The sequence below is a fragment of the Bombyx mori genome, chromosome 8 (assembly GCF_030269925.1).
Source record: "Bombyx mori chromosome 8, ASM3026992v2".
Classification (NCBI taxonomy): domain Eukaryota; kingdom Metazoa; phylum Arthropoda; class Insecta; order Lepidoptera; family Bombycidae; genus Bombyx; species Bombyx mori.
Genome location: NC_085114.1, coordinates 14,426,983 through 14,447,095, shown reverse-complemented (window position 1 = coordinate 14,447,095; position 20,113 = coordinate 14,426,983). Strand labels below are relative to the sequence as shown.

Below are 20,113 nucleotides of genomic sequence, written 5' to 3'. Positions count from 1 at the left end.
AAATAAATTAAAATAAGACATGACTTAAAGGTCTTAGTTACCAGGTCATAAAAACCCTTTAAAAAAACGAAGCGCGCGAATTCTGACAGCTCAACCCTCAAACAACCGTTTATCTGGGTGGGTAATCCTTTGTAGTTGGCGAAATCTAAAAGGAAACGCCATAAACCTAAGAGATAGATAGATAATCCTTTGTAGTCCAATATCACGTCCGCGGAGAGTGAATAAATAAATTAAATGGAACGTACAGTTTGTTGCTCTGTATATTTGTTTAGGTACTTGTGTACATGACCTGTTTTATCTAGCAGCCGTTACATTCACGGAGCGTAGCGTGTTAAACTTTATTTATATTCCCGGGAATATTGTAGAACATTCTTAATTAATTGTAATGTAACAACACAATTATGTGCTACACAGATTCGCACAACAAATACGTAAAAAAAAATTGTTTTTTTTGAGAACTCGTTATATTGTAATCTCTATAGCGTTTTTAAAAGAAAATTATGTGAATATTATAAGACGTAAAACCTCCAATCAAACATTTCATTATTTTGTGTACAAAGATTGATTAGAAGTCAATCATGTTAAAAATACCTTTCCGAATATTACAAGCCGCGATAAACAACAATTCTTATTACTTATCATAAAATTAATATCTATTTTCATAGTATATTATCGATTTTCAATAATACAAAGTGACTAACGTGTCGTTCGTATCTTTTTTTATAAGTTAGGGATTACTGGTGGCCCGGAGGCCTTTTCAGTTTCACCAGGGCAGGTGGGCGAGCAAAAGCTCAGCCAGAAGGGACGGGATTTGCTAACAGCTGCCAGAGCGCCTCCAAAGGAGACTTAACAACTCAATAGCAGCTGCTTCGAGAATCAATCTACTACCGGATCGGAATCGCGACCCGCTGAGAAGATCCAGCGAGAAACTAAATGGGTTGATGCATAGGTTAGGTTGCACGTCGAACTCTTTGCAGAATTGGACCTGTCCATATAATCCCAGCCAACGATGCCAGTCTAACTTAAAACTCATACCAAAACCCTATGCAGCATGATAAAGTATACAAGCGGCGTGGAAAAAGAGATTATACGGCGCCGATTGGCAGTGAAAGAAAGTGTGCGTGCTTCTATTGATAACTGGCCTCAACGTTTAAAGGACTGTATTGCAGTCAATGGAGACCACTTCGAATAAGCTTTTCATACTTTAAATTGTTTTATATTTATGTATTAAACTAACACACTGTAAAAGTAATAAATGTTATTTGCAATATAATTTTTTTAATTTTTAATTGTAACAGTATTTATGGCCAGACTAAGTATTAGTCTAGATTAGTAGCAATAGACTCAAATGATAGTGCTATTGTCTAATCTTGTGTTTGTTCATTTTCCGATCCGACATCTAGATTGGTATCTACACGGTAGTCTTTGTCTTGGATAACTAATGTATGACTCACTTGGTGGGGCAGTAGTTAGCAGTCCTGCTTTTGCGCCGAGCGACGGTCGTGAGTTCGATTCCCACATCGGGCAAACATTCGTGTGATGAACAGATTTGTTTGCTCCTCGTCTGGGTGTTTATTATCTATATATGTATATATTAAAAACGTATATAAGTACGTATGTCAGTCTCTGATGCCCATAACACAGGATATTTAATTTGGGACCGAATGATCATGCGTTATTTATTTCCAGCGTTATTTATTCGTCACCTCAAACTAGAGTCTCTTTTTAATTGTTTCTGCATCTCGTGAAATTATATCTGTTATATGCGAAATATTGTATTTTTATGCAACGCAAAAACTACTTTATGAAGATATACCTAATCGAAATTAGTCAAAGAAACAAAAATACATTAGGAGACTTATATCTTGATGTGACGAAAATTTTAATTATACATTCGCAATATTGGATTTTAAGATCAATAAAACAAACAAATTGATATCCAAAAGTATGAATCATATCTTTTACAATAATAAATTCCTTAAACAGTATAGAAGAAAATCGAATTGTCTATCAAATTATTGAATATATTTTTTTTTTGCCCTTGTAGGCAGACGAGCAAATACGGATAGATAAAAAAAACATAGAAAACATCCCTATTAGAATAGAAACAAGAACGAAGTCGCGTAGATTAAAGATTTTTTATCTTGGCCTCCTCGTGTGTAAGCAATTTCATTATCACGTACCGCATTTTGATGTTATCATGTAAATTATTGATGTAGATACAGTACTCGTAGTGTGTCGGCCAAGAATGTCGCTCAATTATTGTCACTTTAGTAACGTAATATCGCCTTTGTAAGTGTTGAAAGTGTAAAGAGAATTCTGCGCGAAAATGCCTTTGATATCTGCGTCGAAGCCGACAGAGCTCTAACTATGTGCCTATCGAATTATTGGTATTGTGGTTATTTAATCTGACTGCCCCGGTCATCGTTCTCGTCGAACCCGTCGCTTGCGACGAAGGGCTCGACGAGCGAATTAACCCATAGACACAGCCCACTGAGTTTCTTGCCGGATCTTCTCAGTCATACCCTAATCTACCTAACAGTCCCTAAACACGTCATTGCGGGTCCTCCCGATCCATTAACTGTGCTTTTAGGCACCACAAGCATTGGTCACCGTCCTCGTTCAACCCAGTCCATTAGTTTCTTCCACCTCAGTGTGTCGCGTTTGCGATCCGGTGGTAGATTCTGTGAAGCACTGCTCTTGCTAGGTCCAGTGTTAGTAACACTTCCGGTTTGAGCCCCGTGAGTTCACCTACATGTTAGGGTGAAGCTGAAATAGCCTCTCAAGGCTATCAGCATAGGTAGGAAAAACTGACTATTATACATCAGGGTCCGAATACGATTCTCATTCAATCAGTATTTTTGTCAAGGTCCTTGGTGTTCGTGGTCTGAACGTACCTTCCTCGTATTTGTGTGAGCATCAAAAACAAATAACGAAATTTAATTTCAGATCTTCGAAATGAGACTTGTGCCTTTTTAAATTAAACCTATACCGTTCGAACTTAGATAACACAGGCACATTCACGTGTAGATACAGCCTCAATTAATCAAACAACAGAACGAAAAAAAAAAAAACGAATTACCTACATCGCAGTTCTAATCTAATTTAAGCCAAGAAGCGTCCGTATACCTCTTACCATTCAATTATTAACTTGTTTTTCATCGGCCCATAAATAAAGAAATATGTGTAAACAAGTGAAAAAATATTGCTTTGATTTCATACATTAAGCAAGACGCCATTAAATGCACTAAATAATAATTTCGAACATCTGTTTCGTCCGATACGTGTTTGTGTGGAAGTTCTTTTGTGAAATTTATTTAGAACAAGCGGCCCGCTCCGGCTCCGCTCGGGTCTTTAACAAAAATTTCGACACTTTTTGTATATAATAATGTGTTCTACAAAGTCGTAATACGTTATTTTATTCTATCATCAATAGTTTTCGCAGGGCACGCGATGTTAAGAATATTTTAGGTATTTTTTTACACCTTGGGTTACATTATTGGAGTTTTAGTAAGAATTCCAAATTTTTTTCAAAAAATATTATAATAGCCTATGTCACTCGGGAATAGTGTAGCTTCCAAACAGTAAAAGAATTTTTCAAATCGGTCCAGTAGTTTCGGAGCCTATTCAATACAAACAAACAAATCTTTCCTCTTTATAATATTAAGTACAGACGAGTCGCTTCGTCGGTGGCGAAATACGTTTTTGGCAGAAACGCAAAAGCATCATATTCCAGTCTAAATAATTATTTTCGTATAGGTCAAAGCTGTATTATTTGAAAAAGAAAAAATAATGCCAATAGTTGATCATCACTATAGTTCAAAAATATTAATGATCGCAATGCCAGTTTTCTTTTTCATTTTTCTAAATTCTACTTAAATCACACAACTAAACTATCTAAACAGAAAAAGTAATGTTACCAGACCATCCATGTGGTAATGCAAGTGACGCTCCAGTTTTGTTGGAAAATAGTTGCTTCGAGACTTGAAGCTTGAGCCATATCGCTGAGGAAATACAGTGCAGGGTAATTCATTTCAGATTCGGATGATACTGTGTCAAAAGGTACTCTTGAAACGCATTTTGAATTAGCGCAGTGTTACCAAGTAGTGCGGATCAGCTCTGCTTCGTGTGGTGCATTAGTAATAAACAATTGACGGTACCATATCATGGAAGGAACCGAATGAACCACAATTAGAACCGAAGTGCTCTGAGGAATTGTCTGAGATGATACCATCATCTCGTTTTTACCATCGCACCGCCCGTCATCGGAATAGAGTTCATCCATACTACATGGAGCCCCTGCGTTCATCCACGTGGGTGTGTTGGTAACACTGGACCTAGCAAGAGCCGTGCTTCGCAGAATCTACCACCGGATCGGAAACACGACCCACTGAGAAGATCCGGCGAGAAACTCAGTGGGGTATGGAGCATAATAAGCGAATGTTCTTTGTCAACTCAATGAAAGCAAGAAAAAGAAAAGATTAAAGATTTCAATAAAATATATACTTATCCTTCTGATGCCAAGATGGATAATATTATTAGAGGTAGCCTTCATAATATTTGTGTGCAATTGTACTGTTATGGTATTGACGAACGGTGCCTAGCCCACGTCAGCGAGGAGAATTATGGCGTCTAATTCATTAAGAATATTATGTGCCGCCGTTGTTTAGTACGTGAGTAATCAATTGCATATTGTTGCCGAATATAAGGCCAGTGAATAGTAGCAAGAATTGGTAGGTACACACACGATGCTACTCTTGTAAAATTACAAAAGCAGCCTGGAAAATAACAATAACTTAGAGTCCGTCTAGGACTAAATATAAATTTTGAGGTCCATATAATAAAATTTAAAGGGCTTATTAATGTAGGTTTTTTGTTCCGATTTCTTATTAATTCCCCAAGTCGAAATACTACGAAAAGTGAAGAATAATACTATTTAATGTATTTTCTTCGGTTTTCGTGAATTGGAAACATAATTATAACTACTTTTAATTACTTTAATTTCTCTCACTTGTTTTATTGTCATTATTATATTTCCAATGTTTTGAATATTTTGCAATTTTCGTAGTCACAGTCAAGATTTTGTATATAAATAACATGATGACAGTAAAAGGATGACGGATGAGATTAAACTGTTAGAGTATGGAGGAGGTTTAAGTAATCTATACTAATATATAAATCTACAGTGGTTTTTACGGATGTTCCGTTATAACTACTGAACCATGCATCCGATTGACTTGAAACTTGGAATCCATGTAGAAAATACATGTACTTAATGGATAGGCTAATATTTATAAGGGTGTTGGACTCCTTACACCGGTTGCGGGGGCGTTAATGATGAGAATCTTTGTGGGGGTGAGAAATAATAATGTTAATTTTAAATGTCCAGCGAAGCGGACGGGTACAGCTAGTTAAACTATAAACAGGTCGATTGTTTTTGTTTCGTTGCCTGTAAATTAGTGGATTTATATAATTTCAGAGTAGTTTTTTTTTATTTAAAGGTAAATCAGTTCCATTTTTATTATGATTATCCGATGAATTTCTGTACAGTTATAGATGTATTTTTTTCTTTTGTTTGCATTTTTTTGCCCTGGTCACGATTATTTGTTTACGTTCACAAAGAACATAACCGTCGCCATTGCCATAATTAACATTAATAATGTTGTAAATAAACGCGTTGTTGACAGAGCCAAGTGTGTGTTTTATTATATTTGGCTGTTTGTAAATTTATTGTGAATTCACGGATAAATATGATCGGTTATTTTGTTATTCTCACAAACAAATTACGTCCTTTTTTTGTCTATTGAAAATTGAACCATAAATATCATTGGTTGAAATGAAAAATATGTTGAAAATATATGTTTTATGTTGTAGTGGAAATTAATACCTCGTTAATATAATATCAATATTTCTACGAAATAGATTAAGATAATATTGTTTGTATGTTTTTCGGGTTTTCCGAGATGTAGTCCAAGGGGTGAAACTTTTGCCAAATCGCAAAAGCAACTTTACAGTGAGCAATTAAAGTTTAAAATTTGGAAACATATCGACGCTTGAAAGGCAAACATGACTAAGCAACAATAACTGCTTTGTACATAAATGATAGGCAATAACAATATTCGATGCGCAAAAAAAAGTATATTTCTAGGTTTATTAAAATCATTTCAATACTACAGCTACTAGCTAGATTCTACTACAGCTAGATTCGTTAAAATAAATTTTGTTTTCAGGTATTTCAACTTGAAATTAGTCTACTGTAAAGTTCACGCATTGTCGCTTAGTCACGTTTGCCTTTCAAGCGTCGATATCATAACAAAAAAAAAACTTCTTCAGCTATTTTGAATGAGGTAAACTTAAATTAAGTTCAATTAAAACATCGAATTGTTGATACTAATACCAAATAAAACTCACCTTTAATCACAAAGATAAAAGTCGCGTATTAAGCGAAATATCGCTTAAACCAAATAGTTTTGACTGGTGGTAGGACCTCTTGAGTCCGCACGGGTACGTACCACCGCCCTGCCTATTTCTGCCGTGAAGAAGTAATGCGTTTCGGTTTGAAGGGTGGGGCAGCCGTTGTAACTATACTTGAGATCTTAGAACTTATATCTCAAGGTGGGTGGCACATTTACGTTGTAGATGTTTATGGGTTCCAGTAACCACTTAACACCAGGTGGGCTGTGAGCTCGTCCACACATCTAGGCAATAAAAAAAAAGTACTATTGATTATATCGAGAGATGAAAGACTTTTTTTTTTGCGCCACACACCTTGAGATATAAGTTCTAAGGTCTCAGTATAGTTACAACGGCTGCCCCACCCTTCAAACCGAAACGCATTACTGCTTCACGGCAGAAATAGGCGGGGCGGTGGTACCTACCCGTGCGGACTCACAAGAGGTCCTACCACCAGTAAAACTTTTATTATCATTAAATTATTTCAGACGTTTTGTATACTTTACAATTTTCTTGGTCCCTGATGAAAGCCGTAAAAATGGTTTTATTTAAAAAAAAGGATGTGTGGTGTCGTGGGACACCGGATAGGAACGAAGTTCCTTATTATAAAAATATTAATTTTAAGTTCTGTTCGAGGGATAAAGAAAATAAAACTGGAGGTTTCGCAACAACCCACGGTCAATCGGTAACGTGCGAACTTATTGTGGTACACTTCATTTACGGTTGTTTGCATAAGAGTTAGTGTATTGCGCAAACGAACGCTCTGGGATCGTTGTCAATGAATGATAAAAAAATATGTGTACTATTGTACGTTATTACAAAGTTAAGTCGTACACTGTGTGCATTATACTAATAAAAATCTGACGTTACGGACGTTTTTTCCCGGTTAGGGTACCCCTCCGCATCGTCTCTTAAAGAACTTCGTTCCAAAAATATATAAAATATTATTGGATTATTTTTTTATTTGCTCAGATTGGTAAACGAATTGACGATCCAAAGACACCAACCATCATGATGTGTTTTTGAATACATCTTGAAAGTTTAACATAATGTTTGTCCTACACAACATACCAGCGATTACTTCGTGGCCTGAATAGGTAGGACAGTGCTACCGAACAATGTGAGTTCACACACGCCAGCTTCTAAATTTGATTGTTGATTTTAGTAGAACATTATTATTAACTAATCATGTAAGTAGTTATCCCAAACTCGATCGACAGTATAGAGGTACGATGAAAAGAAATAAAAAAATCGTGACGTTAAAGATGTCTCCTGTCAAAATCCCGCAGGCAGGTACCATTTTTTTTACTACCACGATGAAGGAATAGAGTCGGGTATTTAAAAAAAAACGCAAAAAATTAGGTGGGTGGACAAGCTCACTGTCCACCTGGTGTTATGTGGTTACCGGCCCATAGACATCTACAACGTAAATGCCGTCACCCACCTTGAGATAAAAGTTCTAAGGTGTCAATGTAGTTACAACAGCTGCCCCACCCTTCAAACCGAAACGCATTACTGCTTCACGGCAGAAATAGGCAGGCTGGTTGTACCTACCCTTGCGGACTCACAAGAGGTCCTACCACCAGTAAAATACCAGTATAAAACACTTTGTTTATTAAGAAACCTTTGAGGGTTTCTCGTTTAATAGTTTTCCGGCCCACCTGATGTTAAGCAGTTTCCGGATATAATGTGTATGCCGCTTACCGTCTTAAGACATGAGATTGAGACTTCCGCCTCATTGGTTTTACCCAAAGCGACCGGTGCAAAGCGATCGTTCCCGTAAAAAAATAAAAAAAAATACCAAAGAGGTGACTACGAAAACCAGCAAACTTAAAAACAGGTTTTAGAAAAGTAAATCATGAAAATGACTTTTGAAAAAAAAAAAACTCACCAAAAAGAAGAATGCTAATTATTGTTACAACATTAAATCTCCAAAACATTTTTTTTTTCGGTTCATTCACTAAAACTATTTTAGAAGCACTTATCTAATTTTCATTTTAGTCTTTAATTATATGTTTATGTATTGTTTTTAAACTAAATCCTCATTACATACACTCTTTAAATCACTAATCGTTTTTATTGTAGCACTGAATCCGTAATATTTTGAGACGTGCGCTCATCACGATAAGTTGTCATGTACTAAAGCTGAATTGTATTCGCTGAAATGCTTAGCTGCTCAGCGCTGGCAGATCGAAGTTCATACACGCTGAATTGGTCTTGTTATATTAAAAAAAAAACATAATAATGTAATGTCTTTTGTCAGTTTAACTTACTCATGGACTTTATTGCTGCCGATATCGATTCACGACCGACAAATGAAGCTAATTTATATGTTAACTAGCTGACCCGGCCGACTTCGTAATGCCTCAATCGATAAATAAAAGACCTACACTTTTGTATAAAATAAACTTAAAAAAACAAAAGGAATCCATCCGTCCGACATGGGACACATCAAAGGAAAAAAAATATTGTTATTTTTATTTATTTCCGAGCATTTTCATATGTATCTTTTTAACCTTCTCTGGACTTCCATAAATAATTCAAGAACAAAATTAGCCAAATCGGTCCAGCCGTTCTCGAGTTTTAGCAAGACTAACGAACAGCAATTCATTTTTATATATATATATAGATATCCTGATTGACTTGCCTGATTGACTTGTCTAATAAATAACTGAATGTCACACTGTTAGTGGAGATAGGGCGGCTTATTAGCCCGCATGGATAGGTACCGCAGCCCTGCTATTTTGGCGGCCAAGCAGTAATGCTTCTCGGCTTGAAGGGCGTGGCAGCCGTTGTAATAGAATTGAGAATTAAAATTCACGACTCAATGGCGGAATTCATGATGTTGATGTCTATAGGCCCCGGTAACCACTTAACACTAGGTGGGCCGTGAACTAGTTTACGCGTCAAAGCTATAAAAAAAAACACTTTTATCACCATGAAGTAAATATTGTTAAAGGAAATTGAATGCAATTTTTATTTTGAACGATTCATGAAATAGTTTCAAAGTATATTCGTTAAAGACTACATTAATTAAGAGCTGCGGCTAACTCCAGAAGTTAGCGTCAGTATTCCAAGTAACACGAAATAAAGATAGAGATTATAAAACTTTACAAAGTACAGTCGACAATTCAAATTATATAGCTGACTAGCTTTTGCCCGCGACTCCGTCCGCGTGGAATAGTTACTTTGGCATAACACTTTCACCCCTACTTCATTTACGTAGAAAGTGAAAATATTTTCATTTATAGAATGTTAAGGAGCCATTTAAACCCCTATTTTGAAACATTATTTATTGGTGCTCCACTTTATTGGTCTTATCGTGATGTTATAATATAGCCTATAGCCTTTCTCAATAAATGGGTTATCTAGCACTGAAATAATTTTTCAAATCGGACCAGAAGTTCCTGAGATTAGCGCGTTCAAACAAACAAACTCTTCAGCTTTATAATATTAGTATAGATGTAAAATGATATTGCTCAGTGCCTATGAATCTGTCTTTTTGATTTGTTAGGTTTATTATGACGTGCCTATTTATGCAGTAGACGGACAAACGAGCTCACGGCGCACCTGATGTTAAGTGGACATTGCAACGTGAATACCGCACCCACCTTGTCGAAAAGTGATCAGTGCTCAAGATAGGAAATACAGGGTAGAGTAGAATAAACAAATTTAGCAAGCACCTACATCGCGCCAATGACATTTACAAAATAAGCTTACTAATATAAACAAGTTTCAAACAATAAGATTCGGGTTAAATATCTAAACACCCGCTAGGTAGAATATCTTCATTTTGTTACTCCCTATACAGTACACAGACGAGAGATATGCCACAATTTGTTTTAAACGAAAATTCACCGCAATTTGCATCCGATAAAACAAATTAAATAATAAATAGATAACTCTCAAATTAAATTCGTAATGTTGATACAAGAAACTGGCAACGTCGATTCGTATTACAAGATAATAAATTCGCAATGAAAAAAAATATTTGAGATAAAAACGATAAACGAATTATATTAGTTCGTGTATCGATAAATTCATGTGGTTTGTGTTTTATTCTACATTTAGTTATCTGTGTTTAGAACGAGATAAAACGTTACAAAAATATGCGGATTGTTATGCCGGCCACTCACATGCGCGCAAATATTCGTACAATGTAATTCGTACATTTTACGGCCGTCTGGAGTAGTGGTAAGTGGCATAGTCACTACACAAGGGGGTCGCGGGTTCGAATCCCGCCATGGGAAGATATTTGTATGATAATTATAAATGTCTTTTCCAGGGTCATGGATGTATATTAAATATATGTATGTGTATAATAAAAATCTTACATTTATTTCCGTTATCTGGTACCTGATATTGTCCTGAATCCTGAATTTCTCCTCCTTTTTAATTCGTCAACAGAACATTGAAGAGAAAAAGAGTTATGAATTATTTCCCAGACATCATTAACGGCCATGCTGTTTTTATGGGATTTCTTTTGATGAAGATACGCTACACAGTAGACGTCACGATCTATGAAAATAGCGAAAAATCCGTTGCCTTCGCAATCCTGGGCGCAACTGGTCACACGAATGTGTGGGAGACTACGCGAAGGATAGCGGTTCGCGCGCTTTGATGTCTGTTAAAAAACCGACACAGCTTGGAAAACCACGAATGCAGCGAAAACTTTGCATAATCATTTGCAAATGTCGTCCTACACTTGCGGGTTTGCGTATTCGTGCGAATGTGAGTGACCGGTATTAGAAGTCGATCATAAAAAAATTTCGAATTTCGTTTCGATAATTTTTTATGATTGAAGGATTACTGGTGGCCCGGAGGCCTTTCCAGTTTCACCAGGACAGGTGAGCGAGCAATTACTCAGCAAGGAGGAGTGGGATTAGTTAACAACTGCCCGAGCGCCTCCGAAGGAGACCTAACAACTTTTTTTTTATTGCTTAGATGGGTGGACGAGCTCACAGCCCACTGGGTGTTAAGTGGTTACTGGAGCCCATAGACATCTACGACGGAAATGCGCCACCCACCTTGAGATATAAGTTCTAAGGTCTCAAGTATAATTATAACGGCTGCCCCACCCTTCAAACCGAAACGCATTACTGCTTCACGGCAGAAATAGGCAGGGTGGTGGTACCCAACCAAAAAGAGAAAATGCGGCGCCAACTTCACACATGAGCAAGAAGAAGTTTATTTCTTAGTACGTATAATATAAGACTTACTTAAAGATTGCAAAAAAAAAACAAAATAATTAGCATCAATAGATTATAAAGATACTTTTATTGTCGAGAGTTACTATAGAGTTCGACGAGTACGGTTACCGGGGTCCCTAAGCCTGCTAAATCTAGGACTGTTTTCGTGGTTATTCGTTCGAAAAATCGGCGCTAATCCCTTCGCTGAGTTTCAAATATGAGTTACGCTGAATTTAAATTATAATATTTAATATTTTTGCTTCAAACTAGAGGGTTTCTTTTGCGGAAGAGAAGGCAGGACGGATTTCACGAAGTGTTATTCAAAAATCAATCAAAAGTGACAGTGAAAATATGATTAAAATAATTCAGGTTTTTATTGCTTACAAGGGTGAACGATTTCCCGGATCATCCGTACAGACATAACACAGTAAATGTCGCACCCTACCTTAAGACTTGAAGTTTACGTCTTAATTGTATCGCATTTCTTTTATTGACTTTATTATAATGTCATTCCTTCATTTGTAGAAGTCATTCGCGAAAATCAGTTAAATGCGCATTTCATTAGCAAAAAAATACTACCGGCTTGCGGAATTCGAACACCGGTACAGTCGCATCGCTCAATACGAGTGCAACGGGCGTCTTATCATCTAGGCCACGACGACTTCAAATCAGCGAAATGTACCAAATAAACAATATGAGTCAGAATGTGCGCGAAAATACGAGAATGTTAATTATTGTTTGTCGAAAAAAAATCCGCACGATTCCGAATCCCAGACGTGGATCGATCAAATGTCTTAGGAATTTAAAGTGAATTACTGATGCTTCACTGTGTTACCGATCCTTAAATTGGTAGGTATTTATTTTCCTACCTAATCACTGGTTAATGGCTATTAGAGCTACGCCCGGACGGGTAAGTGAGCTCACGGGCTCAACCTGAGAGAATTTGCTAACACTAGCCCTACCAAATTTGACGACGAAGAAAGACGCCCACCTACCCACTGGTTAGATTTGGTAAAGACGCCTGCTGGACCTGCGAATAACCGAGGCTATAAAAACCACCGAAGACAAAAGACGTGGGAATTCATGGTGCATCATGCGATCGGCCCTTCAACCTAGACACAACCTTCAGCAATGAATGACCGACTAACGCGGGAGAGAGAGCCCTAGCAAGAGCAGTGCTTCGCTGAATCTACCACCGGGTCAGAATCACGACTCACTGAGAAGATCCAGCGAGATATCTCAGTGAGTTGAAAAATGGTAACCAATCAAATTACTTAGGCAATATTTAATCCGGTCCGTCACGTATCAGGATTTGCTGCGTAGATATTTGGCATTAGTTTTACGACCAGTCGCCTGCCTGACTGACATCTAACCTCCTTGGATTATATCTCCATATATCTATTGCAACGTGCCATAGGGAGGGACTTCTCTGTTTGTTCAATATGTTTCCGTTTTACTTTATCCGTTTTTTGTTTTATAGCAAAAATAAACAATATCGCATTTTATACGTTTTTCTGTATTTTCTTAATTCGGTCAATCACAAGAACGCATTGTTGTTGTCTTGTCTTCGTTTCTGGTTTTGCCTGGACGTGCGTGAGTGTTTTGTTTGCGCAAAGGAAATCATGTAGGCTATCTTATCTATCTAAATTAATAAATATTAATTGTGGCGTGTATGTTTGTCCTCATTGCTTTCCTAAGCTGATTGTGGCGATATTTGTTACAGTGTTTATTAGCACTCCGTCGATGATTTCTATTTATTTATTTACTAGCTGACCCGGCAGACTTCGTAGTGCCTCAATCGATAAACAAAAGACCTAAACTTTTGTATAAAATAAACTTAAAATAAACAAAAGGAATCCGTCCGACGGGGGACACATCAAAGGAAAAACAAAATTGTTATTTTTATTTAATTCCGAGCATTTCATATTTATCTACCTTTTAAACCTTCTCTGGACTTCTACAAGTAATTCAAGACCAAAATTAACCAAATCGGTCCAGCCGTTCTCGAGTTTTAGCGAGACTAACGAACAACAATTCATTTTTATATATATAGATTATTTCTGTCATAGTACCATCAAGATACTAGCTAGATTATCGATGCCTCCAATGAACACTACTCTAACTCAAAATTTTGAAATGTTCGTTTTTCACGCAAATCGCTTCACTATTTTAAAAGTATTACAAATTCATTATTAATGAGGTTCGAAGCAAGAGTAAATCAGCTAGTTACACAAGAAAAAACCATAAAATCTTTATTATTGCAGATATATTTGTCAACTTTTTTCGTTTAAACTCTCCCCCTGTAAACCTACGAATTTGGAGTTAGAGTAGTGTTCATTGGAGGCATCGATTTTAGTACTAAATTAATAGAGACTCTTTGTTGATTAATTAACTTCGCACCTAATATGTGACTAGCGGCCTATTCCAGATTCAAATTTTGACAATTTTTCTTGTTCGTCAGAAATCTATTGTTACTACCTATGTATATTGATAAATGTTTTAAGTTCATAAATCGTAAAATTCCATTGATTGCCTGATAAAGTCCTTAAAAATATTCTTAACAAGCGACCGGCCCTCGCATCGCTTCGGAAACATTAAATTTTATTATTGATAGCTGAGTCCCGCGATGTTATGTCCCGTCGTACCGCGGGTGACGCCGCGGGGCGAAGCTAGTCTAAAAAAAGTAAACCCTAAGTTACTCCTTATATCATCAGCTACCTAAGTGAAAGTCCCGTCAAAATCGGTTTAGCCGTTCCAGAGGTAAGCCGGAACAAACACAGACAGACAGACAGACAAAAATTGTAAAAAATGCTATTTTGGTGTATGTAGCGTATATATTCATATGCATGTAGTAAAACGCGGTTATTTCAATATTACAAACAGACACTCCAATTTTATTTATATGTATAGATAATTTTTGCCACTGGAAAAAATAATTTTTGCCACTGGAAAAAATTATACAAATTAGACTCGACTCTATGTGTAGGTATATGACGGAAGGGCCGTCGAAGATTATTGTAGTCGCATTTCATTTTTGAACTACACCTGTTACGACAAATCCGAAATAATAATTTTTTACAAATTGTTTTAGAGCAAGCTTTTTGTGATACTTTCAGCCGCGCACTAATTTTTTTTCTCTCATCATGGCCCCCACTTCACTTTATAGGTTATTTGCTGAATATTCAGTACAATAGTTTGTACGTAGCTTCGAAAACATCACAGATTACAAAAGAAACATATGTACTTTCAATCGTAAGCCCGTATAGCTCCGGATATAAGCCGGAAAACAACAAAACAAAGAATTATGAATGCAACGAAGGCGAAACCGCGAGGCAAGCATGTTCATTCATAATTTATCTTATAGTTAGTATTTGAATAATGTCGGTTTACACAAACATAGATGGAGATTTGTGTAAAATAAACATGTTAACCCACGCTAACTGTAATGAGGAAATTATTTTAATAAAAATGTAGTTTATTAGATTAAACATGGATTAGACCAATAAATAAAATAAAATAAAATTCATTTAATACAGACCCTCTTAAGTCCATATGTTGTAAGTAGAATAATACTTAGAACTATGTTAGTAAAATTAAAATTAAAATTAGCAATTAAAACATTTAAACATTTAATTCATAATGCTTTAGAATTCCAAAATTTACATTTTATCGTCGAACTGACATTTTACGGGCTAGGCGTCATAAAGTTTTGTTTTTTAAAGAAACATTCTTCTTTAAAGCTTAGTCTACGTTCCGTCTAGATATCTTTTTTTTTTCAGCAGTATCTACATAAACAATGTATATCCTTGCCCTTTGGCTTTGTGCTAATGGAGATCGGACGGCTTTTTGGCGGGAATGCGATGAGCGAAGTTGCGTGAAATTTTTCATTTTGTTAATTTAGTGCAATTTTCTGCTTAAGCTTATAATAATGGTGACTTATTAGCTATTTAGTATCCGACAACGAACAGAGGACAAGTTTTTATGCTGTCGTACGCTGTTTACGGCCCCCAAAAAAAGTGGGATGGCGTGCTGCTATTCATACCCAAATCAAAACAAATAATTGAATAAAAGATTTATACAGGGATCCTGTGAATTTACAAGTATGTTCCTTAGAATTTAAAGTTAAAGCATCACATTAATTATTGGACATAGTATATCGAATTTAATCTAAATCACTATTTAGTTTTTATTATAGGAAAATAAGTATAAATACATTCCGAAATCAAAATAAGCTTTTATAGTCTTCAACGTGACCATGGCATTTCAATTCCTAGAATCACAGTTATTTTGAATACATAACAATATTCAAGTATAATAATTAATAAATTTTAATATAATACTGGTATATTCAGCGAAGCACTGTGTTAGCGAATTCTCACACCGGTCATCGTTCTCGTCGAACCCGTCGCTTGTGACGAAGGGCTCGGCGAGTAAATTAAGCCACAGACACAGCCCACTGAGTTTCTGAATGAGAAATCTCTCCAGTTGAGCCCGTGAGCTCACCTTCACCTACCCGTCCGCGCGTAGTCGGAATAGCCCCTCAAATAAATAGAGAAAAAAGGCACGAGTACATTGGGTGTCTTTCAAATTTTACTGGTGGTAGGACCTCTTGTGAGTCCGCACGGGTAGGTACCACCGCCCCGCCTATTTCTGCCGTGAAGCAATAATGCGTTTCGGTTTGAAGGGTGGGGCAGCCGTTGTAACTATACTGAGATCTTAGAACTTATATCTCAAGGTGTGTGGCGCATTTACGCTGTAGATGTCTATGGGCTCCAGTAACCATTTTTTTTTAATTTTTTTTTATTGCCTTTGTAGGCAGACGGGCATACGGCCCACCTGATGGTGAGTGGTTACCGTCGCCCATGGACTTCAGCAATGCCAGGGGCAGAGCCAAGCCGCTGCCTACCGCTTAATACTCTCCACAGGTCTCGTTTGAAGAAGGACATGTCATAGCGCTCGGGAAACACCGTGGAGGGGAGCTCATTCCATAGCCGGATGGTACGTGGCAAAAAAGATCTCTGGAAACGCACTGTGGATGATCGCAGTGGCTCCAGGTAGTAGTGGCTCCAGTTTAACACCAGGTGGGCTGTGAGCTCGTCCACACATCTAAGCAATAAAAAAAAAAATACGATTACGATTAGTATATAAATTCGCTTTTATATATTTACACCACAACTTCCTACAAACGCCTTCACGTCCTACACCTTGCTAAAATAAATACTATACATAAAAAAGACTCCGTAATACACATTGAGTTAATTTATGGATTCGTTATCACGAAAAAAATAGATAATTTATTATCATCTCATAAAATTATTTAATTTTTTTACATATTTTTTTTACAAATAAACAATCATGTTTTCTAAATGATAGTGAATCATATTCTTTTGGTGCTGCAATTATATTTAATTGATTATTCCATTATCTTTATAATCCTATTAATTAATTTTTGTTTTTTTTTTTGTTTTGAGACCGCTACCTTGTCTTTGATCGAAAATATAAATTAATTATACATCACTGAAGTTTAACACACACGCTTCCACATACCTACATATCGATCACGATCGGTTTCCGGTTCAAATATCTTAATCTTGAATCTTTGTCCATCTACAATTAAATGGAAAACGTAATTAACTTAATCAATATGTATGTAATTGCATAAAAATATATAATATATATAAAAAAAAACAGCGCGCGAAATTCAAATTTGCGAAACACATCACCATTGGTCAAAACCCAACAACAACGGCACACTACGTCATAGGATTCATAGTCGTCTAAATTTAAACTATCTTCATTAGAGATGTTACAATACTAAAAAGCATCTTAGCATAGAAGTATATAGATAATCTCAAACAATTCTTCATTACAGCTTAAGTACTAAATTTCGTTTTAACCCTAGTTAATTAGAAATAAGAAGATGAAATAGAAGCATTTTCCTTCTAGAAAAAATCCTGAAAAACTAAAACAATTTCCAAATTAAAATCATGTTTTGTTTCACTGTTCAATAACTTTAATAAACCATTTTGAAATTAGAACGGACATACTGCAAATACTAGTTAACAATACGTAATAAATATTAATAGTTACTCTGTGGAAATCCAAGACGTTACTTGTCGAGTGAAATGGGCTCGTTAAGTGTTTGCCGCCAATGTTTATCAAACTCGGTAATCGAGAATCAATGTTGATGCCGGCGAGGTGCCGCGCAGATTAATTGCCTTCAACTGACGCCAACGTTGGACAAACAGACGCGCCTAACGTGCTCGAGTTGAGGGATAATACGCACTTATTTGTTCTGGAACATAATATTAATACGCTTTTATTAGCTTCAGACGTGTGTATGTTTGTAACGGAATCTTTGAACATGATTTTGACCCCCTTCAAAACGTCGAATTAACTCAACATTTGGTATACTTATTAAGGACCGATAACAATTCAATATTAAAAAAAAAAAATGGAAAAAATTGACAAAATATGAAAAATAAATATTAGTGCATGGTATCAATAGTTATAAATATTTTATGCGCAGATATGAGTGAGATATGATAATATCCTGAAAAGCACCCCACGCTTTTTTACAATAAAATCATTTTTTCTTACACTATTTTTAATTCGAATTTATTAAAATATTTTCTATTTTTTAGTTGGATTTTCTATAAAAGCGTATTTTGATAATTTTCTTAAACTATTATTTATTTTAGTGTTCGCAATGAGAAATACGAATTTTTACGTGCGCATTTGGGAACGGAAGCACAGACAGCGTTGTGCGGCCTTTTTTTTTTTTTTTTGGTCAGGATGAAATCGCCGTACTTCCGCCCTCCACTGGGGACGGAGGGCGGAGCATGTCGGAGTCGAACCGACTAAAACCTCCTGTCGCTCAACAACCAACGTCCAAACCTCACATGAGACAGAACTCATGAAAAGGCAAAGGAGGGAAAGTGAAGTGTTTAGTGCGGAGCACATCTCTCCCATCACCCTCCCCCTCGGGACGCCGGACTGGCGGTCGTCGGCGCCACGACCATCAGCCCTCTCGGTCGGCAAGCGTTATGCGGCCTAGGGCGTTTGTTACCCTCATTTTGCAAGGGGCCGAGTAACTCACTTCCCACCTAATGTTAAGTGGTTACCGGACTATATAGACATAACAGCGTGAATGCGGCTCCCGAAACATACCTAACCGTGACGGCCGAAATTCATTGATGGTATAAAATTTATAAAAAAACATGTCTATCTACTTTTTGCTGTGTGTACATCTATATTATATTATACTTAATTTATTCCCAATAATAATTTAATAAAATGTTGAAAACTTCAGAGTAAAAACATCTAAAGAGCCGAACATGGAAATTCCAATTTTTTTTTATCTATTAACAAAAGAATGCATTTTCAAGAAAACTATAATAAAATAATAATAATAAATAATAAAAAGACTAGAAGGTTTTAGACTCACGGTAAGAAAGTAATACAATGTATTTTGGGTTAATGCGATCACTTCAGAATAAAGACAGTTAATTAGCGCGAGACATGAAGTCGTATTCCCTCCTATAAGAGAAAAGGGAACATTTTTCTCATACAATAAACACTTTCCAAACTAAAAATTGTTTAACTGAATGCATCGGTACGCACCAACAAGTCATTTTGGAGTCTCCCGATCCCGCTTCGGTGCTTTAAAGTGAAATGCGGCTACCGTTCACGTTCAACCTAACCCTAACAATCTACCCAGTGAATATCTCGCCGGATCTTCTTAGTGGGTCGCGAAGATCCGCTTGTAGAATCAACAAAGCCCTGCTCTTGCTAGAGCTAGTGTTAGCAATTCTCTAGGACAGAGCCCCGTAAACTCTCTCACTAGCCAGGGGGGAAGCCACAATAGCTCCCGGAGCCAAAAAAGTTCTTACTACTTTCTGAAATCCTATCGCGGTAGACAATATAAAACCATTGTTGCTAAATTCAGATTTACTTTCCTGGCTGATCCCTTCTTGCTCGCCCACATGTCCTGGTGAAGCTGGAAAGGCCTCCGGGCCACCAATAATCCCTCAATCATAGAAAAAGAGATTTATATATCTTTCCACACACTGAATTATATGTTAAAATATTTCAATATGAATCAGGGATATGAATTAGAGAGAAATAGTAGTAGAAAAATAACCCACAGACATAGCCCACTGAGTTTCTCGCCGGATCTTCTCAGTCGGTCGCGTTTCCGATCCGGTGGTAGATTCTACGGAGCACGGCTCTGGCTAGGGTTCGTGTTAGCAACGTCGTCAGGTTTGAGCCCCGTGAGCTCACCTACTGGTTAAGGTTACGCTGAAATAGCCTCTCAAGGCTATCAGCTCAGGTGAGAAAAAAAACATAAATCGGTGTTTAGACTTCTTACTTTAAACACTACACAAGCGCAACGTGTAAATATGTTGAACGCGAGCTACATAGTAGGCGTAGTGAGGGGTGGAAGGTTTTTTTCGTTACGGAATTTCACG

At 36.7% G+C, this 20,113-nt stretch overlaps 1 protein-coding gene and 2 long non-coding RNA genes across 4 annotated transcripts in view; 1 reads left to right on the top strand and 2 right to left on the bottom strand.

Moving 5' to 3' along the window:
• The window catches only part of Lgr (leucine-rich repeat G protein-coupled receptor), a 57,613-nt gene extending 48,998 nt beyond the window's left edge, over positions 1 to 8,615 (bottom strand). Inside the window, exon 1 of one of the 2 annotated variants that reach the window (XM_021346261.3) lies at positions 8,345 to 8,615. Coding sequence is in view for 1 of the 2 variants with exons in the window: in NM_001043568.1 (NP_001037033.1) it covers positions 8,345 to 8,393 (49 nt within the window). In the remaining variant the exon portion in view is untranslated. 2 annotated transcript variants of the gene reach the window in all.
• A 6,875-nt stretch (positions 8,616 to 15,490) lies between these two features.
• Positions 15,491 to 19,237, top strand: LOC134199303 (uncharacterized). The gene is made up of 2 exons (XR_009973740.1): positions 15,491 to 15,742; positions 18,955 to 19,237. It is a non-coding gene; the product is annotated as an uncharacterized LOC134199303 (long non-coding RNA).
• LOC134199301 (uncharacterized) lies at positions 16,898 to 18,128 on the bottom strand. The gene is made up of 2 exons (XR_009973738.1): positions 17,733 to 18,128; positions 16,898 to 17,249 (listed from the first exon to the last, which is right to left on the bottom strand). It is a non-coding gene; the product is annotated as an uncharacterized LOC134199301 (long non-coding RNA).
• Positions 19,238 to 20,113: the final 876 nt, after the last annotated feature.